Genomic DNA, 25,105 nt, shown 5'->3' on the forward strand with positions numbered 1-25,105 from the left:
TGGTATAAAAGATTATCAATTAGATATAAGGACTGCATGTGCTTGCATAGAATTTCCTTTCTCTTTTTTAAAAAGTGTATCAATATAGTATAAAAGTGTATCAATTAAGTATAGAGACTGCATGTGCCCAATTGGGCCAAATGACTAAAAGAGGGAATTAAAAATATCCGACTAACTACAGTTGTCCATCTTTTCAAATTGTGACCTTTTTTTAAAAAAAGGTCAGCCCATATCCTTTTTTCCTATAATAAAATCAAGTATATGATATTTGGTAGTATTTTATTTTTATCTATTAACATAAATACAGCAGATATATGGCTATAAATTGTAATTTTTGAAACTCTTGATATGCAAGCCTATTTTTGCCTATATTACACTACTTCTGAAAGTTGCTCATAGGCGGCTATTTTCTCAGAGATCCCCGATCTGGCAACTGTAATTGGGCCGGACGAGTATAAGTAAGCCCGTTAGCCCATATCTCCCATTCGGAAAAGCCCCGCCATCCGAATCCCAGAAAAGTGAAGTAGAAAATATAAAGGTGCAATCAATCTCAAGACAGGAAAGAGGGCTGAGTCGAATTCGTGAAGAATAAACTTTGCTTGTGTGAGTAAGGTAATGATAATTGATTCTGTTGCACCAGCTATTAAGCGCCAGAGATTCACCACCGTTGATCCAATGGACTTAGAATCAGCTAAGGTATTCATCTCATTCTCATCTGCATTCTTCTGCTGTTGTTTCAATAAAGATTCATTGTCTTTATCTTACGCTAAGGGTTCGATTATGTAATTGGAATACTTATTAGATTTTTTCAGATTGTTAGACGCTTATTATATGATTATTTGACTCTGCGTGTGTGTGCGCGCGCGCTAACAAATAACTAATAAGCTATACTATACTTGCCCTAGGCTTGTGATTGTTGCACTTTCCTTTTGTTCCAAGCACAAGTGTTTGAATACTTGGAAGGACTGTCAATTGTATAATCTCTCGTGGTTTCATTGCTAAAGATGAATATGTTTTCCAAGAGTTAAGTCAGTATTGGTAGGGAAATAGACTACATTCTTCTATTCCTTCTTATCCTAGTTATGAAGGAACATGCTGTAAAAATGTGCTGGTTAGAAGAGGAACAAGTATGTTAGTCATGCGTGGTTAACCTTCTAGAGAGATAGCGATATTTGAATATTAACTCACATAAATCAAACAAATAATTGAAGTATGTCTATCTGAGATGATTAGATGCCCTGCACTAAGTAGTGTTATTATATTATGGAAACTTATCTTGGAGTTCAAATTTTACTCGGTGAATATCAATTATGTTTGACATGTCTGGAGATTTTCTCCGCTAAAATAGAATAGTGTATGAATTGACAAGGTTTACACTGGCTGCTGACCACTGTACCCTCCTTCATCTGGGCTTGAGACTGCTAGCAGAAAAAAGCTCGTTCCGGCGGAGTTATTACGTTGATATGATATGAGCTTAAATGACGTATGAAGATTCATTTAGCTGATCCCATCTTATTTGGGGTTGAGGCATAGTAGTTGTTGCCGATCATCCCAACTTATTTGGGGTTGAGGCGTAGTACTTATTGCTGATCATCCCAACTTATTTGGGGTTGAGGCGAAGTATTTGTTGCTGATCATGAATTTTTACCTGTTAGTTGTTTCTTGAAAGACCTATGCCCTTTGATTCCATGCAAATTTGGTGACAACAGGACACATCAGAAGAAAAAGATCTATACATGCAATACTATTAGTTGGGAATATTGGTCATGTAATCATGTAGTACTTTTACTCTAGGTCCTATGCTTTTTAGGAGTCCAACATTATTATTCTAGTAGAAAATATAGGGAACTTCTTACAGATTCAAGAAAAATATAGGTAACTTCTATTTTGTTTTTATTTCTGTTAGTATTTTGTGTAATAATGGCTGAGATGAGGTTGAATGAAGCCACATAGTCCTTAAGGATTTACATAGCCGACCACAATTTAAGTAGGGACTACGGCATTGTTGTTGTTGTTGCAACCTGTATCTCAGGCTTCCTTTCATTCTTCAGAAGTGCCTTACAATAATTATCATCCTATTGTGACTTGTTCTTTTTTTAATTTGTCAATTGATATTTTGATTTTTTAAGAAATATATATTCCATGATTTCAAGTTTGCTCTTGTAAGAAATTGAGTTTTTTCCCTAAGATTGTCGCCTGAAGTGGTCAATGAAGTGGGATAGAAATTATAAGGTCTTAGGTTCAACCCCAGCAAAGACAAAGTACTAGGTGATTTCTTCCCATCTGTCTAAGCATTAGTAGGTAGAGTTACCTGGTACTGTGTTGGTTGAAGGTAGCAAGTACCCAGTGGAGTAGTCGAGATGGACACAAGCTAACCGGGGACACCACTGTCATTAAAAAAGGGGAGAAAGTTTTACTGTTACATCTTCAATTTGGTTCTTGCAGTAGGGTCTGTTGTGTAGTTTTGTGTAAAATTTCTTAATTGGAAGAGTAGCAAGTCTTTGTCCGAAAAGATGAGAAATATTGCTTTGATAATTCAAGTGTGATAAAAGAGGAGTTCAATATTGTTGGTGCGTTATTTCCTCTTGTTGAATTATCTTGCAAATATGGCGTTTGAACAACAGAATAAGGAGTTAGGTTCAATCCTAATTCTTAGTAAGTATTCTTTAGCTTTAATAATTGAGAGGCCAAAGAGATGCACGGGCTTTAAAAAAAAAAAAGGCTCATAGACTCGACATATTATTTAACTTCTTAACAATCAAAAAGACTGTAGAAATGTGTGTAGGCCATAAAACCTCCTAAGTGAACTGTTAAGCTACTAGCGTGAGACGTTTGTATTAACCTGACTTGTACATACTATGGAGAAAAGGGCAGTTGGGTTTACCCGAGTATCCAGCGTTCATGCAGGGTCCGGAGCTGGGCTGCTCCCCGTGGAGGTGTAATGTAGACATCCTACCATGGAACTAGTATTAGTGGTTGATAGCACGGCTTGAACCCGTGACGTATGTCAAATGGAGACAATTTTATCGATGCACCACGACTCCCCTTCATCTAGCAGGAAAACAAATTAAAATTTAAAAGCAAAATAATACGCTGCTTAGTTTGAAGAGCATACATGAGCAATATCTTAATTTTTTGAACTTGCAGAAGCAGTGTCGACGATGAAATATAATAAAATCTATCTTGCAGCTGTAAAGGTAAAGAATGATGAACAAATCCCATACCAAAGCTGCCTAATTCGGTTCTAGTATCTGCTAAGTAACGTTACCTATTCCCATTACCTTGTGTAAAATACATATGGCTTTGCTTCAATTGCCCCCTCAAAAGCCAAAGTCGAGGAGAGCTTTGTCTTTTACTCATGCATGGAAGTACTTTTTTTGGCTAATGGATTGTAACTTTTCTGTTTTATTGGGTAAATTCAGGTGAAGCTTGCAGCTGCAAAAGAAAAGTTTGGATGTGAAATCCGTGTATTTGAAACAGCATCAGCTTCTTCAGCGCCTCCTGAAGTTTCCAGCAATGGTACTTCCTACTTGATATAGACAGTATTACTAATGAAATTCCCTAAACATGAGTCTATTGTATGTTTTTTCATATAAGCTCATTTTATTTGTCTGTGGCCCTTCCCAATCGTCTTCCGCAGTGTCAGAGGAGCCAGAAGACTTCTATGAGTTCACCCCGGAGGATTATTATCGACTTTTGGGAACAAAAAAAGAAGGTTAGATTACACTTGTTAGATGTGGATTTTCAAATATCGCTTCAAGTATTTGCCAAAGTGAGATTTCTAGTTGACCTCCAACAATAGTATAAAGAAACAAGTCAATTAGTTGTCTGAGGATTTAATTGACAAATTATGCTAAAACTCCGGACATTATTATTTTTCTTATTTGCTTGCAGTACATTCATCATCTCTTCCATATTTTTACCTTATTTAATGGTTCTTTCCTTTCCTTCTGGCTGTTCTTGTATATTATTATAGATCTGCAAAAAAAAGTATACAGGTGTTTGGTTATTTTATGATGCTGCGTATTCTAACTGGTGTTGGGTAAAAAATTTCAACAGAGAAGCACTTGAAGACAAAGAAAATTCGCGAGGCAGAAGAAGCTGCACGCAGAGCAAGGATGACTAAGGTTTTCAGCTGATCTTTTCACTTGTATGAAGTCTGAATACTTTTGGTCGTAGATTTGTTAAATTAAGTGTTCATAAGTATCGTTAAAGCCACGCCCGAAATCTGAAGGTAGGTGTAGCTGAGCTGCTGAGGCTGAACGCTTCATTTTACTTGGGCAGTTCTTTAATGCCTAAATAAGGCTCCACAATGTGTTCCTCTCTTTGGGCTCTATCTTGGAGAGGGCAGCAATAAACAATAAATGCAGCTGGCGAAATGATATATTAATTGTTTAGAAAATATTGTGAATGACCAGTCAGTGAATTTTGAAGAGGAAATTTTAAATTTTAGTTAAGAAAACTAGTCAGAGAGATCTAATTGAAACTGAAAACTGCTATGTACATCTGAATTAGAAGTTGAAATCAATTTTAAACTTAATTGACATGATTTTTGATTCATATGTTCACTCAATTGCAGTTTTTCCAAATTTCCTGGTTCATACTACTTCTTGTCCTTGTATTGATTTTTCTCATCATACATGACTCTTATTTGTTCTTCATCTGCACCTTTCTTCGGGCATTGGCTTTGATTGTAGCTTTGTGCTTAAAGCCCCAGGGACCTTGACACATATCTACGCCTTTGCATTTGACATTTTCCCCCCCATGTTGGTCTGTGTTGTGCAGGCTGTAATCAGAGTGCGCTTTCCAGATAACTATATATTGGAGGCCACATTTCACCCATCAGAGAAAATCCAGAGCTTACTTGACCTCCTTATGAAAGTGATTGCTCACCCTGAACTGCCTTTCTATATCTGTAAGTGTATCCTAAACATTTGTTACATTTAGATTTTTCCCATATTTTGCTTGCAAGTGCAGTTTATAACAATAACTTGTGGTGCGTACAATACACCCTTGTGGTGGGGCCCCAGATCCTGCGCATAGCGGGAGCTTTAGTGCACCGGACTGCTCTTTAAGTGCAGTTTATAATTATAGTGTTGCTGAAGATTTAATGCTTGTCCTTAATTTCAGATACTACTCCTCCGAAGAAGCAAATAAAAGATGTATCTCAGGATTTCTATTCTGCTGGATTTATTCCTGGTGCTGTTGTCTATTTCTCTTATGATCTGCCCAAAGGTTAGTGAAAACTGTTAACTGTCTTGACTCCAAAAGCTTACTACCTTTTGTTTTTGCTCCCAAACCTCTCAAGCTTTTGCTTTTGTAATATGGCACCATCCAGTTAGCTTTTGTCAATGAAAACTTCCTACTTAATAAAGAAAAGAAAAGAAAACTGTAACTGTCTGAATCTTCTGTGCTTTTTTAACTTTGTTCTTTTAAACCTTTGTTATATATTTGGGCATTGAACCTGCAATGACTACTACATATATTCAGGTATAATTTCCATGCAGATAGAGTCATTCTTTATGAAAATATAATACTAAAGGATATGCTCAAAGTAGCCATGGTCCCATACTGTCATTATCCCATTAGATATCTACTGCTGGATATTCTGCCCTCCCTTTTTATTTGGGTATATGTGCCCCCAGTTTTAATGAATCTTCTGCTAATTTTTTTTGTTTTTGTTTTTTTTTTTTTTTTTTTTTTTTTTTGAGTTCTGTTCTTTCGCTTACGCCTCACCTGTCTCAAAAATGTTGGTGAAATTGATCTTTATGTGTACAATTTTTCAGGTGATGATGGTGCTGCAGCCTCAGGATCCTATCTTCAAGAAGAGGTCTTGTCTTTGCAAGGATTGGATTCTATGATAGAGAAGGTGGAGCCTGGTGAACCTAGCAGAGATGAATCTCCAGCACGCAACCCCCCTGCTTCTGTAGAAGATCAAAAGCCTGCTGCTGATAAGAAGAAAATTAAGCCAAAGTGGTTGAAATTGTGATATGATTGATCTTAGGGTTATACTTTAATAAAGTGTTAGTCTGTGTAATCATTTGCTTGTTCTGTAATCAGTTGTCACTAGAAGCTAAAACATATGTGCATGTCCTCTTTGCTTCAAATGGATAGTCATTTTCTGGAGTTGTATGCCAAAGAGGAGGTTGAAACTCGGAAATATGTTGTTCCTTGTTCAAAAATGTAGATTGAAAATGAACTTACTATGTCTTGTCATGCTCGCTTTAGCATTTTGTTTTGCTTTGTTCATTCCCGCTGTTTCCTTTTGCAAACTGTTTTGTATTGTTTTTATTTGTACCGAGTGTCTGTAGGAAATACCGAGTGTCTGTAGGAAACTACCTCTCTTTATTTTGTATGGGTAAGGCCTCCATACACTCTATCCTCTTCGCACTCCATTAATGGAATTGCAGTAGGTATGTTATTGTTGTTGTATCTGTTGGTAGCCAGTATAAGGTGGGTTTAGAACTTACAAGGCTTTTCCAAGTTTCAAAAGTATCCATCCCCTTTGTAGACAATTTCTAATAAAATGAAAATTTCCACAATCTAAATAATATTTGAAAAGAATTGTATAGCGCCTTGGTTCAAAAATAAGCAGCCTCTATCGAGCTCAATATAGGAATTCAATATTTATTTAGAGAATAAAATCAGATCAAAACAAAATCATTAAAAACACCTTATTTTATTGAAGGCGATATATATTTCGGGCTACAGACAAATTTATCAGTTTATGATAGGAGAAAAATTTTTAATTGCATAAATATTAAAAATATATGTTTTGAATCAGTCTTTTCTCGAATTAGTACCTTTAAAATTGTTTTACAACAATCTTCTTTATACCTTTTAGGAGCGCCTGCTCGACCTGACCACTTGTCGAAACTAACTGAAAACAAATTGCAATCAATTGCCAATGTTCCACAATATCCTGCAAGTAACCCATCCTCTGCCCCAACTGGTGCACCATATTCATTGAAGTCCACAATTATACGTTCCCCTGAAGGTAGGTTGTTGACATCATGTACCTTGACTTTAGTACTCTTGATAGTCCTTTTCAAGTCTCGAATAGAAAAAATAAGCTACTCAATCACAACAACAACAAAAAAAATTAAAGTACATATAAAGCAAATACCAATTGACTGTACTTTCCAATGTGGTACGGATTCAAATGTTGCACTTGAATTAGATGCTTAAGTTGGAGCTTCTTGTTGTTGTTGGACTTCATCAACTAGCAAAGGATGTGATGCATCATGTGGAGGGGATTGTACTGATATTGAGGGACCTATAACATGTGATTGGGATGGAATTGTTGGTAATGAAGCGTGTTCATTGGCATCATGTGGTGAAAGAGCTGATTTTAAAGAATTTTGAAAACGTTTAACCTTTGGCATGACTGCACAATCAAATTAAAATTAGTCAACATGAATCAATTTTCTGGTAAAGGTCTAATGTGCACATTCTTATGAGTCTTTCTTGTTCTACTTCTTTCCAGACTTTTTATCCAGTTCACATAGTGTATCTAAACTATATAGTAGTGCCTTCCAACCTGAACTTGAAGATAGTATATTACTCATATAACAAATCGATAGCACAACTATATTACTCATATAACAAATCGATAGCACATTTCATGTTTTTATGAATTTCAAGGCTAACAATTAAAATGAATATTAACGAGATCTAAAGTCACTAGTATGGCTTCAAAAATATGCATCGACTTAGACTTGCAAATGCAGAATCAAAATCAAATTAAAATTGCTGATATGAAAGATGATAATTCACTCAAATACTTGTTTGAATTTAACATCTAATAACCTTTCTTAGTGAAATATCAAAGCACATCAAAGGATTATTCTTAAACATTGCTCCTGCATAACTAGTATTGCTTTTTTACTTTTCTATGTCATGTACTACTATTGTTATAATATTACTAATAATCTCAACTTAGCCCAAAAATAAAGAAGGTAATCAACTTCTCTTCGAGAACTAGACACAACTAGGAGCTTAAAAGAAAAACCTTGTCTAGTGCATGATACATTTTCCTGTCATAATATAATGTCAGTTCTCCAAGTAACATGTTGTAATGCTCCGACTCTGTACCTCGGACGCTACACGATGCTTACGACCCCGAAGAACCACAAGCTAACCCATGACTGATATCTGTTGTGAGCATTGAATAATATACTGTAATAAAAGTGAAAAAATAGGCTAAAATGCCATAAAGTTCAAAATCTGTAAATACTGATAAAGTGTATCAACTAAAATAACAATCTGTAAAAATGAACACTGTCTGAAAACTAGTCTAGTCTGAAAAGCCTTTAACTGAACTGTCTGAATGTGGAGTTGATGGGACAAGCCCCCAACTAACTCCAACTACTGAAATACTGAAATAAAAGCATATCCTCGATAGATAAGGACTCACTACTAAATCTGCGACTGCTGATTGGATCTGTCTAAGTGCGGTCGGAATCTGCGACTGCTGATTGGATCTGTCTAAGCGCGGTCGGAATCATAAGCGTTCGAACCTATGATACGAGACATCATAGTGCAAAGAAAGAGTATACGTCAGTATGTGGAATGTACTGGTATGCTAGATGAGGTAAGACTGAATGCAAGGGTTCATATGCATGAACAATAACTGACTGAATAATATAGAGTAACTGAATATAAGAGTACGTGGATAACTGATACTACGAAAATCACTGAGTATGCAATACTGTATATATACGTATAGACTGTAACTGAATTTTCTGAAGTTGAGTACTGAGTTCTGATAACTGAGTAACTGATAGCTGAAGTTACTGATAACTGATTTGTAGACACGTAAGTTTGTCCCTCCGAAAGATATTTTTTGCCTATTTACCTTATTCTATCGTGTATTCTCATCCGTATGATAATTCCTCTGCAAAAAGACAAAAATAACAAACCAACAACCTACCCTATCAAATGGCAACACTTCACCACCCCTTAATTTCTTATCCACAAAGGCAAAAAGGATAAACATACACTAAAAAGAGGGTCCCACGAGGGAACCTTCCAGAAAGGTGCCAAGAACCCTTTTGTTTTTTATTTTTTTTTATACATACAGGGGTCCTTCTCCATTTTTCTTTTTTTCTCACATACACACACTAACACACCCACTTCTTCATCAACACCACTCAAAAAAAAAATCTATGGAATAGATATTTACATCCACCATTAACACCACACGACACCTCACAAAACCAATCTCTCCACCATTAGCGCACACAACTCACATCACTCTCACGCTCTACACGAAATCACACACATACACTCACGAAAAATAGATTGAGGGAGAGGGGAAATAACGATTGAGAACTAACCAGTAAAAATGGATGAAAGATAGAGGGATTCGAACGAAAAGGATAGTGAGAGCTGAGAGAACACGAGTTTCGTGGTTTGGTTACTGCTCCGATGACAGATTCACCGGAAACGCATCTAAGCTATCACAAATCTGTTCAAAAATCCATCGGATACGTCGTTGTCGTTCGGTCATCGACGGAGTTGATCGGAGCTGAGGCAACGCAAAACCTTCGTGTAGACCTTGATCTGCTTTCAATTCCATCCAAGCTCGTCGGATTCTGGTTTAGGTTCTCTTATTCTCACGATTGTCAGTTCGAGGTGGGGGTGGGTCCTTTGGAATCCTATCCGGATCTCCTTATTTTGTTATTCTCAGTTCTAAGTTGGAATGGTTCGTCACTATTGAGGCTTTCGGAGCTTCGTTTGAAGCCGTGATAGTCCATCCCAACGACCATAGCGTCATTTGCCGGCGAAACTCGTAACTCTATTGGCATGAATGGTTTTGGGTTCGATCGAGTTGGTGGGTTCATGTTGAATTCGTTAGTTGAGGTTCGATCCGAGGTTTCGGTGCGGATTTTATCTCGTTTAATCGAATAATACTTGAAAACGGCATTGAGGTCCAATTCTACTCCTCTTTTTTATTTCGTCGTTTGTCATGTTCAATGCTTTGAATTGGACAGAGTGTGTTGTTTAATCAGTGATGATATGAATTGTTATTTGTTTTGATTCGGTGCCTGATTTCTTTAATTATGGTATGATTATGAATTGTGTGATGAAATAATATCTCATGAAGGATTAAAATTGATAGTTGGGGGTGGAACTGAGAAGTTGATTAAAAGGGGTTAATTTAGACTAACTTTGGTTTATTATTGCTTCGTTTAAATTCGGAAAGCATGAATATTGTCGGAACGTGATAGTATCATGATAGTCGGATAGGCAAATGTAGGTTCGGGTAAGCAAATTTAGAACTTGTGTTTTGGTTGAATGTTTGAATATGCGTGCGAATATTTCTTCCTAGTTTATCGTATTTGATTCGAGTGTATTCGTTTGGTCGGGGAATGCTTCGACGTTTCATGTATTTATTCACCGGGGAATGCCCCGATGTATTATGTCTTCGAATGAGGTTCGTGATCAAGGCCCAAGGCATCGGGTGAAGCATTGGAGCTTAGTCTAGGACTAGCTTAGAATAGGATTTATATTTTTCGCATTTTTCTATTTTTGGATTGTAATAATTGGATTGAACACTATAATATTGGAGTTGTCTGTTTGTTTGTTTGATTGATTGATTGGTTTGTATGTTTTTGTGTGGTTTATACACTCTTAGTGTCGAATTAGTCGATATGTTCCACCAAGCGACCGTGGTCGAACCACGGGATCGAAGGGTGCCTAACACCTTTCCCTCGATCAACAGAATTCCTTAATTGGAATCTCTGTTCGCAAACCAGTTTAAAGAGTCAAATGGTTTTGAAAAGGATTTTCAAATAGTGACTTGGCACACCGGATTATGCCAAGTGGCGACTCTGATTTCAAATGTAAAAACAATCCTTCTTCGAAACAAATCATTTTCTTTTGTCACTTAATAATCAAAACCCTTTCGAACACAAAACGATTTTTTTTTGGTTAAAAAAGGGGTGTGACATGATTTACTGATACTGATTGACTGTGTCTGACAGTCCTAATTCTGTAAAACTGAACTGAGTTCTAAACTGAAGACTGAAACTGAAACTGTGAGAGGTAATCATCTAACCGACATGCCCCAAATCTGAGCCGAGCTGATAGGGGTCCAACCTGTGACCTCAGTTGGAAGGGTTCTAATATCGTGCAACGGGTACTAACACTGAAAAACTAGGATGCCAAGCCTAACTGACGGTTGACCCTTAAGCGGAGTCAAGCCTAATTTGACGGGTGACACCTGGGCGGAGTCAAGCCTAATCTAACAGGTGAACCCTGGGAGGTAATCAAGCCTAGTCTGATGGGTGACTCCTCATCTTACGCTGGCTATGTAGTTCTGGAGTACAGAGACTGCTACTAATGACTCTGCCTCTATGAATGAGAAACTGTCATTCCTGTACTCGCTCGGTGCTAAATCATACTCCCAACTGAAAGACATTGATTATTAAACTGAACTGAACTGGACTGATACTGAGTTTGTTGAGTTTTCTTGAGTTCTATAATTGACTGAGTTCTGTAACTGACTGAATTCTACTGATCGTGACATGATTGATACTATTCTGTAACTGACACTGGCTCTAGGTAAACAACTAGATTGTTGGGTATTAAATACCCCCAGGACTCGATAGCATGAAAAGTAAAGCATAACATAATCTTGAAAAGCATGACAATGTACACTTGTCCATAATTCACTCATAGAAACATTTCTTCAAACACTTGTAAGGCATAAGATTGTACATATACTAGCCTGTCATGATTTCATCATCTTAGTGCACATCTTAATGCACGTCCTATCAAACACTTGGGGAGCACATCTTAATGCACATAATCATGGATAACATATAAACATGGCAACTATAATGCCCAAACTTGCAATTTCATGGGTTCAATATGTAATTCATATAATTTCCCCTAAATACTATTCTATTTTCATGAATCTTATTATAATCATGGATTTAAAACCAAATTATACATCATAGACACGTTAATAACTTTGTAAATTCAAGAGTTTATCAAGATAATCACATATTCATCACACATGCTATTCAATGTCATGAAACTTGCACTTGAATCTCGGATTGAATCCCAACTAATATCATGAACATGAATTCAATATAATTCAAACATGGAAATCATAAATCTGAGATCTTGTATGTTTAAAAAGGGATTCTTGGACTCTATGGGTGAAAGGAACGCATAGATGAACACCTAACATACCTTAATTTGTTAATTCTTGAAGGTGCTTGAAGAAATTCTTGAGTTTTGACCTTGATTCTTGAAGCTAGGATTTGTTTTCTTGAGAGAGAATGCTTTGATTTTTCTTTTTTGGGAAATTGAGTAAAAAAATGACCCAACTACGTTTTTAGGGATTAAATCCCACACCTGGGTGGATTAAAATTATGGTAAAAGACTAATTTAACCCTGGACGAAACTTTAATTTTTCATCAATTTTTTCCGATTTCCCCCCTGGCGCGACGCGCCACCATCGTGCCATGCTACTGAAATTACACTGGAATCTGTTTAAAAGAACGACTGGGAATTTGGCCTGTGGCGCGACGCGGTATAATCGTGGAGCGCCGCTGGAATTTGATAACTATGAAAATTAGTTGTGGTGCGACGCGCCGGTATCGTGGTACCTCACTGGAAACTGACAATTGTCATTTGACATACTCTGCGACGCGCTATTGGCCTGAATGACGGTGTTTAACGACTGAAACTTAAAATAGCCATAACTTCTTACCCGGTTATCGGATTTAGGCAAATTTTATATTGTTGGAAAGCTAATTCAATTTTCTACGCAATGACAGGGTCTAAACTGAAAAATATTGAATGTTTCAAAAATTTTATATAAGATTACTCACGTACTGAGAGTTAATTTAGGTTAAGGAAATACGGGGTATTACAAATGTACCCTTAACAAGATAAAAAATAACTCAGTTGAAAGTTTTCAATCATCGAAAAATCTGATTTAGGTGGCATCATAAACAAAGTAACAAAGATAAGAAACTTATTTGGTATATAGCCATACCTTACAATGATAGTTGCTCCTCAACAAAATCTACTTCATTTACAAGCTTTTCTACACATTAAGAAAATATAAGAGAAGAACAAGTATAAGGCTAATACTAATACATACATGGTGCTTCCAATCTAATAGAAGTTTGGTTCAATAGAAGACATCTTATCTCATTCTCAATAGAAAATTATGCTTCCATTGCAGATTTGCGAATATGGAATACAGTAGAATGAATATGTAACAACTAACTGCTCTCTTTAGTTCAACAAAACTCAGAACCAATTGTGTTTTACCGAAATATGTTGAACAATTAACCATCAACAATCTTCTTAATGTACATAAAACTTGAACTAATCTTTGGTGTCAACATGTGATAGTATTTGTTAGACAAGGATTAATACACATTTTCCGGGAGGACAACAAACAATTGTGAATCAGAAACTTATCAATAAAGAGGATAACAAACAAAAAATCAAACCTTTAAGAGCCCGTTTAGTTGGGAAATTAGTTACTCGAGATTGTTAGTTCATCTTCAATTTGGGTTAAAAATTGCACTGCAATCACTCAATAAGTCATCCCGTAATTTAATCCTAAATATAGAATAAGCTCACCCAATAATTAATTCCAAGATTAGTCATCCCGTTTATCAAACAAACCCTAATAATATAGTTCTCAAAACACAAACACAAGTACAATAGATTTCATCTACACCCAAGACAAAGAATTTCTTGAAATATAGCACAAATCGAATAGAAAGAGTACTTGAAATTAAACTCATCTCTCTCAAAGAGCTTAAAAGCAGAAATTATTAACGGTATCACGTGAGAAGCATGTACTAAGGACAACTGTATGTAAGCTGTCACCAAGCAGTTGTAATTCACAGTTAGTTAGTGGTGTAATTAGTAGATTAGATGCAATACCACAATTAGGCATTAGAAGTTAGTTTGTACTATATATATCACTGATTGTACATTCTCTAACAGATTTTTTTGGAATAAAAAAACATACTTCCCATTTATTTTTCTCTTATACATTGAAAAAGCTCAACGTCAGTTTCCATGATAAAAGCTTAACATGGTATCAAAGCCAAACAATTAAGCTTCGAACCTTTTTTTTCTTCTTTTTGGAAATAGTGCAATTTCTTCCTTCCGTCTTTCACCTGCATTTCAGCCATGTTGTAAATCAAAATCGATAATACTCATCCATTATTTGTGAGTCCATCAGATACTCCTGGTTATGTCTTGGTTCCAGTTCAGCTCACAGTGTCACGCCCCAAAATCCCATCGGGCCGGACTGGCACCCGAAACCGAGAAGGCCCGGGAGAACCCGTTCAGATACCTGTACTTTCACTTACATGTCACCAAAAATTTGGACAGCACTTCATTGCATATAGAAGGGTCTAATTACCTGTATCAGCACAACACGCATAATTATATATATATATATATATATACATACTTGGCCGTCGGGGCCACCGCATATACAAATATAACATCACTATATAAACTTCCATGACTTTACCCTTCCTTATGTCTACAAAGCCTCTAGGATATACATGACATAACTAGGGTCGGGACAAACCCCCGCCCACACATGACTCCTGTACAATAACAAAACATAAGGGACCGACTCGGAAAGCTCCGAAGCAAACTGGAGCTCACCAACAATAGCTGTATGACCTGGCTTCTATCTATGCTGTGAATGAGCTGAAGCACCTGTGCCTGCAGCATGAAATGCAGGTCCCCCGTGAGGGACGTCAGTACGAAATATGTACTGAGTATGTAAAGCCGTGAATAATCATATGTGATATGGGGGATCAAGAAAATCAGACGTAAGTGAATAAATCATAATAGAAGTGAACCACACTTCATAAACACTTTTAGGATCATGTACATTATCATTAATCTGAATTGGGTTCTTGAATTCAAACACATTTGTGGAACGGTATACATTCGTTCATTTCATTCTTTACAATTATCATTCGCCATTACCTCCTCCTCCCGAACCTCCAACCACCTAACAATAATCAATACTGTACCGTACTGTGACCATTAGGCTGCCCCCAGGATAAATAATATAAACAAAGAGCATGAAAAAGCACAAAAAGTAAAAATAACACAAACAATAACCACAAACAATGTTTATACACTCGTAATGCCAAACAAAGCCAATACGACTCCAAAAATAGCTCGAATTCTGAAAACTTGTCATAGTTCCCCAGCAGAGTCGCCAGAAGCTGTCACACCCCTTTTTTACGTATTCCAAAAAAATGTGTATATTTTAAAGTTCGAAAGGATTTTATTATTTAAGTGAAAAGAAATGAAAATTTGTTTCGAAAAAAGAATTATTTGCATTTTTTATTCAGAGTCGCCACTGAGCATAATTCGGTGTGCCAAGTCACCTTTGAAAAATCCTTTTCGAAACCATTTGACTCTTAAACTGGTTTACGAACAGAGATTCCAGCTAAGGAATTCTGTTGACCGAGGGGAAGGTGTTAGACACCCCTCGATCCCGTGGTTCAACCACGGTCGCTTGGTAGAGTGTATCGACTATTTTTTGGCATTATGAAATGTATAAACCACACAAAAGAACTCAAAATAATCAAACAATAAACAAAACAAAGCAGTCCAAAAACGTAAAGTCCAGTCCAATTATACAGTTCGAGAAAAATAAATAAATAAAAATACGAAAATATAAATCCTAGTCTAAACTAAATCTAAGCTCGAATGCCTTACCCGACGCCGCGGGCCTTTATTACGATTGTTTTCCGCCAACATGATACGTTGGGGCATTCCCTGGTGAATGAATACAAATGATCTCTTGGCATTCCCCGGCTAAATAAATACATTTGAATTAAATACGATAATCTAGAAAGGGACATTCACACGCACATTCCAATATTCAACCAAAATAACAAGTTTTAAAATTTGCCTACCCGAACCTATATTGCTTGCCTAATGATCCACGGCCTAAAACATGAGACTATCGAACTTAACAAAATCGATGTTCATTCCGAATCAGGCTATCATCACTGAACTGACATAAATAAACATTCTCTTTTGATAATTTTCAATCTTTTTCCCCAAAATTCAACTTAACCTCGAATCAACTACGCGATGAACAATACTTTACATCAGGATTAACAATCAGACAACGGCGAGTAAAATCACGTCAACCAAATTAAATCAAATCCGACCAAAATCACACCATTCAAAAATATTCTCAAAAAAATAAATAAATAAGAGATATAGAATCTAACATTTGAATATTACGTTGATAACATTGTCTAAGAAAACCAGATCAGAAAAATCCGAATAGAGAACCTCAACAACAACCAAAATCCACACTCAGTATAGAGAAATAGAAACCCGAAATTGAAGTCGAATAATCGAAAGGAATAACCAAACGCATAACTTTGAGAATTTAACTGGATTCAATCACCACTCGATCATATTCGAATGAACTGACAACCAGAATTGATATTTCCGGTGAGAATTAAACCAGAATCAAGGTCGAGAAAAAAAAGCAGTTTGACGCGGATTTGAATGGATCAACGAGCTGGACGTCGTATTCTCGCTACCCCGGTGCTCCGAATCAGTGTAACCTCGCTGGAACAGTGACCAAAAACAACTAAAACGGTCGGACTCCGGCTAGATCTCATCCAGAAATCGAAAGAAAATAAAGAGATTTGGGCAATTATGAGACCGATTCGAACAACTGACACTGAAACTGAATTCGACACTTAGGTCGTCGGAAAAAGCTTGAACGGGAACCAGGTTTCTCACCGGAATTCCATCAAAACACCCTCCATAACTTGCTTTTCTTTACTGTGCGGGTCGAATTTCGGTCGGTTGGTTCGATTTACGTGGTTCGACGATGGCTGGTGGTTCGGGTGGTGTATTGGTTGTCGGATTGTTGGTCGGTGACGGCAGATCTGGCGTGTTTGGCCGGAGGGGAAGAGAGCTCACGGCCGAGAGAGAAGGCGACGGTCGATTTCAAGGGGAGGGAGACGGAGACGACGACGCTATTGCCGCCGTCGTTGGTCGGACGGAGGGCGGCGGTCGCCGGCGAAGTTTATTGGAGGGAGAGAGAGAGTGAGAGTCTAGAGAGAGAAAAAGAGAGTTGATTTTTTTTTTTTTTTTGTATTTGTTACTGTTCATCCCCTTTTGTTTTGTGAGAGTATGTGTGTATATATTATGGTATTTTTTTTTTTGGTCCTTTCGTCTTGGACAAGAAAAAAAAGAGGGGGGGTGGGGTAACGTGGGGTGGGGGTAGTGGTGAGGTGTTATTTTTTTATTGGGTAGGTTGTTAGGATAACATAGGATTAGTTATTTTATTATTTATTTATTTTTATTTTTTGTATTTTGTGGGGTATAATGACATGGGTGAGGGTACATGGTAGGATAAAATAAAAATGGGTAAAAATGATATCGGGGAGGGACGAAATTAGGTGTCTACAACAAGTGATTACTATAAACAGGAAAATAAGGAGACAAGACAAGAGATGAGAGTTTTTCATTATTCCAATTGTTCAAGTGTACAAATGTATACAATATGAATCCTTATGTCTCTATTTATAGTGTCATATACAGGCATGCAAAAAGTTATCTAGGTTATGCAGGGGCGGAGCTACAACCACCGAAGGATGGTCAGATGAACACCGTTCGTCGGAAAATTTTTTCGAGCATATACATAGATATTTATGGTTATATAAATATTGTTAAACATATTTGACATGATAAGTAAGCATGGCTTAGTGGTTAAGGGTGTGTAGATTTGTGTTTAGTGATGTGGGTTCAATTCCCATTAAATGCAGTTGCTTTTATTCTCCTTTTTAAAGAAGGGAAAATATCCTTTTACATATTATGTTGGACCCGGTCAACAACTACCAAGTATGCCTTTTTTAAAAAACTAATTATTGCACACTTTATTTTTAAATTAAAAAATAATTGGTTATAGGTCAAACGACAAACAGAAGTTTTTCCTTCTTTTAACCTATTCCTTAGGCCTTACCAACCCCCCTATTCTCTAACCCTTCACCATAATTTCTCTACCATTACCATATTTTTTTAAAAAATTGAATTTTGGTGTTAAAGTCTTCGATCTTCAAGGGGCTATATCATTATAATTTTTTTTTAAGGATTATTGGAGTGTGAATTGTAAAATGGTATTTTTTATTTTTTCTTATCTTTTAGTTTTGTTTCCCCCCCTTAAACCTGCATTTGTTTTTTTTTTTTTTTTTAATTTTGGACTAAGTAATTTAATATTCTAATTTTATCTAGTAGATAACTTGCTAGTTAATATTATTTAGGAGAATCAAAAAATATTTCAAGTATTCATAATTTTTTCATTTGTTGAAATTGAACAATAAGTGTGATGGGCTTCCTTTTATTTCAGTTTGAGGTTTCAATGAGTTTGGAGAAGTGTTTTCGTAAAGTTTTAAAAATAAGTTCAACGTATCAAAATCTATCACGACAAGATGATGATGTTGATCAAATAGAAATACCATCTCATTTTTCTCAGAGACAAAAATTTGATGTAAATGATCTAAAGGCTGACCACGCTGAAAGACCTCCAATTTTGAATTATCCTCCAAACATTCGTGATGAGATAAGAAGGGCATACATTCTAAAACGTTCTTGCCAACCTCGAGACCATGAGTTCCTCAAACAGCCTTTTATGGAACTTCACGTCGTTTTGTTTCGAAATGGTTTGATGAATATTCTGATTGGTTGGAATATAGTGTATGTGCAGATGCAACTTATTGTTTGCCTTGTTATTTATTTCAAGGCGAAAGCATTCATCAAGGAGGTGGTAATATATTTTCGACAAAGGGATTTAGAAATTGACACAGAAAAGATAGCTTTGCAACACACATTGATCCTCCGAATAGCATTCATAATCAATCAAAAAGAAAGTGTGAAAATCTTATGAGGGAAGAACAATCTATTGAGGCTGCATTTTACAAGTGGGACAAGAAAAGTAAGAATGAATATCGAGTTCGGTTAAATGCTTCAATCGATGTGGTCCAATTTCTTCTAAATCAAGGTCTAGCACTCCGCGGTCATGATGAAAGTGAATCATCCTTGAACAAAGGTAATTTTCTTGAAGCACTTTCTTGGCTTTCGGATAGATGTGATGACATTAAACCTTATGTGTTAGAAAAAGCTCCAAAAAATAATAAAATAATTTCTCATGATATTCAGAAAGATATTGTGATTGCATGTAAGATTGAAACAATCAAAGCTATAATAAAGGATTTAGATGGTGACTACTTTGCTTTGTTGGTTGATGAATCAAGAGACGTATCACGCAAAGAGCAAATGACTATTTATTTACGATATGTTGATAAAAAGGGGTTTGCGATGGAAACATTCATTGGACTTGTTCATGTTAAAGATACTAGTGTTTTATCTCTAAAGAAAACAATTGTGGATGTACTTGCTCACCATTATTTAACTTTAGCTTATGTACGGGGGCAATGTTATGATGCAGCAAATAATATGCAAGGTGAGTTAGGTGGTATTAAAACATTAATTAGACAAGAAAGTTGATCAGCTCGCTCGGTTGATTGTTTTGCTCATCAACTTCAATTGACTCTTGTTGCGGTTTCCAAAAAGTGTGTTCAAGTAGGAGAACTTGTATTATCAATTTCAAATACTTTGATTGTGTTGGGGGCTTCCTTTAAACGTGTGGATGAATTTCGAGAATCTCAAAAAGAAAAACTCCAAAAGGCATTAGATATGGATGAGCTAGAAAGGGGTAGAGGTTTGAATCAAGAACATGGTCTTATTAAAGTTAGTGACACTCGTTGGGGATCTCACCACAAGTCATTTGAAAACTTTATTAGTAACTTTGCCTTCATTGTTGATGTACTTGATTCTCTTGTTAAAAATGCAAGTACTTCGGAAGAAAAAGCTATCGAATCGGGATTTCTCAGAAGTTGTCAAACTTTTGAGATTGTTTTCTTGTTGCATTTGATGATTGATATTTTAGAAATCACAACTGATCTTAATGTGTCATTACAGATACTGGAACGGGATATTGCTAATGCTTTGATTCTTGTAAAAGTAGAAAAGAAAAGATTACAAGCATTATGAGATAATGAATGGGATCTTCTTTTAAAAAATGTTTGTTAGGATTCTCTCAAAGAAAAAGGTTGAGACATGTTGTATCAAGCATAGTATTCCATTATCCAATTATGATGAGTCATATGCTAACTCTGGGAGATCACGACGTAAAATAGTTGATTATATTACTTTGCACCATTATCGTATGGATGTATTTTATAAAATTATTGATTGACAGCTACAAGAAGTTAATGACCGTTTTAATGAGGTGACAAGTTATTTGCTTAATGATATGGCTTGCTTGAATCCAATTGATACATTTTCTAGTTTTGACATCAAAAAGATATTGGTGATGGCTAAATTATATCCTGATGACTTTGAGTTCAACATGAGGGTTCTTGAGAATCAACTTGTTAATTATATTATTGATGTTCGTGAAATTGATAAAAGATTCTCCAATTTAGGCGGAGTTGGGGAACATGCAAGAAAGTTGGTTGAGACAAAGAAGCATTTAAGCTATCCTCTTGTATTTCTTTTAGTGACGTTTGCTTTGCCTCTACTCGTTGTTACTGCATCAGTTGAAAGAGCTTTTTCGGCAATGAAGTATATCAAGAATGATTTGCGGAATCAAATTGATGATGAATTCTTAGATGTTGCATAGTGTCTTATGTAGAAAAAAGAGTATTTAAGAATATTTCTAATGAGTGTATTATAAAAATATTTCAAGGGATAAAGCGTCGTCGAGTGCACTTGTAATTATATTTTCTAATCAAGTTTTTATTAATAGAATTTGCTTTGTTGACATTTTTTTTTATATGCTTCAGCCTGTTATTCTTTATGTTTTTTTTTTTTTTATGATTAATTTGGTTCAAAAATGCTTCTTCTTCTATATACGGTTTACAATATTCTTTTATGACCCTCTTCTTTTTCTAAATGTATGAACACCCTTAACCAATTTCCTGGCTCCACCAGTTATGAATGTGAAAAGTTACAAAAATAATGATCATAAAAGGTGGAGATTATAAATGGTGGAGATTATCTTCATAATGGAGGAAAATAATAGAGATAAGTAGTGGAAGTAATTTCTAAAATAGTGAAAGTAATTTCTAGAGTAGTGGACATCCACACATTAATTTTACAACAACATATATAAAAGATCAAGAGTTATTTTTTTTAATTATATCTGTAGTAATTAATTTTCACATTAATTGAATAAGATTCATGCAATCAATATTAAAAGATAATAAGGACATATTAGGTAATTTGTACCCCTTATTAATTTTTTCTTAAGTATTGTACAAAATATATACATGTCAACTATTTTGAAACGGAAGAATTACATGTCAGTTATTTTGAAACGGAGAAAGTATCAATTAAGAATAATTTGATGAAAATATAGTTTACTTTCAAAAAGTGAGTGACTTGAAAAGAATTGTAAACATTAAAAATAACATGAAACGAAAAGAAAAGAAAATTCATAAAAAAATTACACTTACTCAAAATATTAAAAAATTCAGAAAAGGGTCAAAAATACCCCTGAACTATCTGAAATGGATTAAAAATATCCCTCTATTAAATATTTGGCTCAAAAATACCCCTCCCCTTAACAAAATTCCACCAAGCATATCACTTAGGTAAAAAAAGCCATGTGGCGGTGCCACATCACCATCTACATGTAAAATTTTATTTTTCGAAAAAAGGTCAAAAATATCTCTTAACTATCTGAAATGGATAAAAAGTACACCTCGTTAATTTTTTGGCTCAAAAATACCCCGTCTCTTAACGAAATTTCACCAAACAAGCCACCTACGTAAAAAAAACCACGTGACTATACCACATCACCATCCACATGTAAAATTTTATTTTTTTAATTATATGACATTCCTTTCTTCTTGATTGAGGAGATAAATAAAAAAATTATATTTAGTAATGTAGATTTATTTTTTCTGGACTCAATGAATGTTGATAGTTTTTCTAAATGTTTAATCATCAAGTATTCTTAGAATTTTTGAAAATTCCACTTTCAGAAAAGTAAATGACATTTAATATATTTCAATCATTAGAAAAACATGGATATAATTTTCTTTAATAATCTAAGTGAAAAATTTATCATATAATAAAAATAATTGAATATTCCTTTAACAAAATTTATTTAGTACCTTCCCAATGTCAGAGAAATCCCAAAAACGTTAAAATCACTGATTATTTTTTCTCTGTCTACACTCAGATCAGGCAACTCGGCTGCTAGGTGCTGACAAAAGTTGGCATACATCTCACAAAAAGTTGGCTTCATCAAAGCTTTTATCAAAAATCTGAGAGATTACACCATTGAGTGTCACAGCATAGTCAATATTGACGTCTTTCACTTGCTGGAATAATTTTTCTAAGTTCTGTGGAGTTTAGCTTATTTAAGATAGCCTTAAGCTGTCTCTGCTTGGCTTGTTCCTCGTCTGTTACTTTACCTACTTCATACTTTTATTTCAGCTTTGTGCATAATCTGTGCAGGTGTCTGAGGAGATGGGATTAAACCCTTTTGGAAAGCAGTTCCACGCTGCCACCTGTCAGCATCTACTGCATTTCTCAAGGCTCCTCCATGAGGACCCATGGATTGCATTGGTCCAGCTAGTATACCCCCAACAAACTGACCCCCGGTATACTGGATGGGCATCGGAGCTCGAAGGTTCCACAAAACACCATAATTGCCTCCTGGACCAGGTCGATATCCCATAGCATTGCCCCCAAAAGCAAGGTCTGGCTGAAAATTCCTCCCAGGCATAACAGGCCCAGATGTTTTACTCCATTTATCTCCATCCCCAATGCCACTTCCGCGACTTTCACGGTGTCCACTAGATGGCCTATCAATACCTCTTCCAGGACTAGGGCCCGGCTCACGGGAAACACTGTAGCTAGCAACAACAACAACAACAACAACAACAAACCCAGTGTATTCCCACTTAGTGGGGTCTGGGGGGGGTAAGATGTACGCAGTCCATACCTCTACCTCTGATGAAGTAGAAAGGCTGTTTCCGAAAGACCCCCGGCTCAAGTCACAAGATATCACACAAACACAAAGTACAGCACAGAAGCAGATGACATAACATAGATACGGCACCCATAATGAATATAAAACAGAGTAAAGCGGGAATGCAGGAATATAAAGCAGAGGAAAGCACACAGATTCGTAATAAACATGGAACACGGAACACGGAACACTGAATACGGAATCATAACAGGAAACACCCCCACCAATTAATTCCCTACACTAGCGACCCGAACTGGCCCTAATCCTCTGCCGTAATTCGCATCTTCCAGACCTTCCTATCTAGGGTCATGTCCTCGGTGAGCTGTAACTGTTCCATGTCCCGCCTAATCACCTCACCCCAGTACTTCTTTGGTCTACCCCTACCCCGTCTAAAACCATCCAACGCTAGCCTCTCACACCTACGGACCGGGGCATCCATGCCCCTCCTCTTCACGTGTCCGAACCATCTTAATCGTGCTTCCCGCATCTTACACTCCACTGAAGTCACACCAACCTTCTCCCGGATAGTCTCATTCCGAACTCTATCCCCTCGGGTCAGTCCACACATCCAGCGCAACATCCGCATTTCTGCCACCTTCATTTTTTGGATGTGGGAGTTCTTAACTGGCCAACACTCCGCTCCATACAGCAAGGCCGGACGGACTACCACCCTATAGAATTTGCCTTTAAGCTTGGGCGGCACCTTCTTATCACACAGCACCCCCGATGCGAGTTTCCACTTCATCCATCCCGCCCCAATACGGTGCGAGACATCCTCGTCAATCTCACCGTTACTCTGGATCACGGACCCGAGATACTTGAACTTATCCCTCTTCCCTACCTCCTGTGCTTCTAGCCTCACTACTACCTCATTCTCCCGCCTCACTTCATTAAACTTACATTCCACATACTCTGTCTTGGTTCTGCTCACCCTGAACCCTTTAGACTCCAGAGTTTGCCTCCACAACTCTAATTTGTCATTCACACCCCCTCGAGTCTCATCTATCAGGACTACATCGTCTGCAAAAAACATACACCACGGCACCTCCCCTTGGATACGCCGCGTCAACACATCCATTACTAACGCAAACAAAAAGGGACTAAGAGTAGATCCCTGATGCAATCCTGTCAGGACAGTGAAATGCTCTGAGTCTCCTCCCGCCGTCCTCACCTGGGTTTTCGCTCCCTCATACATATCCTTAATTACTCTGATATATGCCTGCGGTACTCCACTCACCTCCAAGCATCTCCAAAGCACTTCCCTGGGGACTTTGTCGTACGCCTTTTCCAGGTCGATGAACACCATGTGCAGATCCTTCTTCCTCTCCCTATACTGCTCCACCAACCTCCGTACCAGGTGGATTGCCTCCGTCGTCGAGCGGCCGGGCATAAATCCGAACTGATTTTCCGAAATAGACACTATCCGTCTCAGCCTCACCTCGACCACTCTCTCCCAGATCTTCATAGAGTGACTCAATAACTTAATCCCCCTATAGTTATTGCAACACTGAATGTCCCCCTTATTCTTATAGAGGGGGATCATGGTACTCCACCTCCACGCCTCGGGCATCTTTGCCGTCCTGAAAATTTCATTGAACAATGCAGTCAACCGCCTTACACCAGCCTCTCCAACGAACTTCCAAAACTCCACCGGTATCTCATCCGGCCCCGTCGCCCTACCCCTTCGCATCCTGCGGACTGCCTGTCTAACCTCGTCTACCTTAAGACGTCTACAATAGCTAAAATCCCGACACTCCCTTGAGTGCTCCAGTTCCCCTAACACAATAGCTCTGTCCCCCTCGTCATTCAAGAGCCTATGAAAGTACGACTGCCATCTCTTCTTTATGTGGCCGTCCTCCACCAACACTCTACCGTCCTCCCCCTTAATGCACCTCACCTGATCGAGGTCACGACCCTTCCTCTCCCTAGCCTTAGCGAGTCGGAACAACTTTTTCTCCCCTCCTTTCCCCTGTAACCCTGCATACAAGCTCTCAAAAGCGGCCGTCTTAG

At 37.1% G+C, this 25,105-nt stretch overlaps 3 protein-coding genes across 5 annotated transcripts in view; 2 read left to right on the forward strand and 1 right to left on the reverse strand.

Moving 5' to 3' along the window:
* Positions 1-244: 244 nt before the first annotated feature.
* LOC107860729 (plant UBX domain-containing protein 1) lies at positions 245-6,202 on the forward strand. The gene is made up of 7 exons (XM_016706190.2): positions 245-696; positions 3,423-3,519; positions 3,641-3,715; positions 4,060-4,127; positions 4,786-4,915; positions 5,131-5,235; positions 5,787-6,202. The coding sequence occupies exons 1-7, from the start codon at positions 616-618 to the stop codon at positions 5,987-5,989; spliced, it is 759 nt and encodes a 252-aa protein (XP_016561676.2). The 5' UTR covers positions 245-615; the 3' UTR covers positions 5,990-6,202.
* Positions 6,203-18,933: 12,731 nt separating this feature from the next.
* On the forward strand, positions 18,934-20,734 carry LOC107858414 (zinc finger MYM-type protein 1-like). The gene is made up of 3 exons (XM_016703060.2): positions 18,934-19,513; positions 19,637-20,067; positions 20,312-20,734. The coding sequence occupies exons 1-3, from the start codon at positions 18,934-18,936 to the stop codon at positions 20,732-20,734; spliced, it is 1,434 nt and encodes a 477-aa protein (XP_016558546.2).
* A 1,415-nt stretch (positions 20,735-22,149) lies between these two features.
* LOC107860730 overlaps positions 22,150-25,105 on the reverse strand; it is a 21,686-nt gene continuing 18,730 nt past the window's right edge. For 2 of the 3 annotated variants that reach the window (XR_007052618.1, XR_007052622.1), the window contains exon 14: positions 22,150-22,973. The gene's annotated coding sequence lies outside the window, so the exon portion shown is untranslated. Of the gene's footprint in view, positions 22,980-25,105 lie in introns of all 3 variants that reach the window. The other variant, XR_007052625.1, reaches the window with a different exon arrangement.

The sequence above is a fragment of the Capsicum annuum genome, chromosome 2 (assembly GCF_002878395.1).
Source record: "Capsicum annuum cultivar UCD-10X-F1 chromosome 2, UCD10Xv1.1, whole genome shotgun sequence".
NCBI classification, from domain to species: domain Eukaryota; kingdom Viridiplantae; phylum Streptophyta; class Magnoliopsida; order Solanales; family Solanaceae; genus Capsicum; species Capsicum annuum.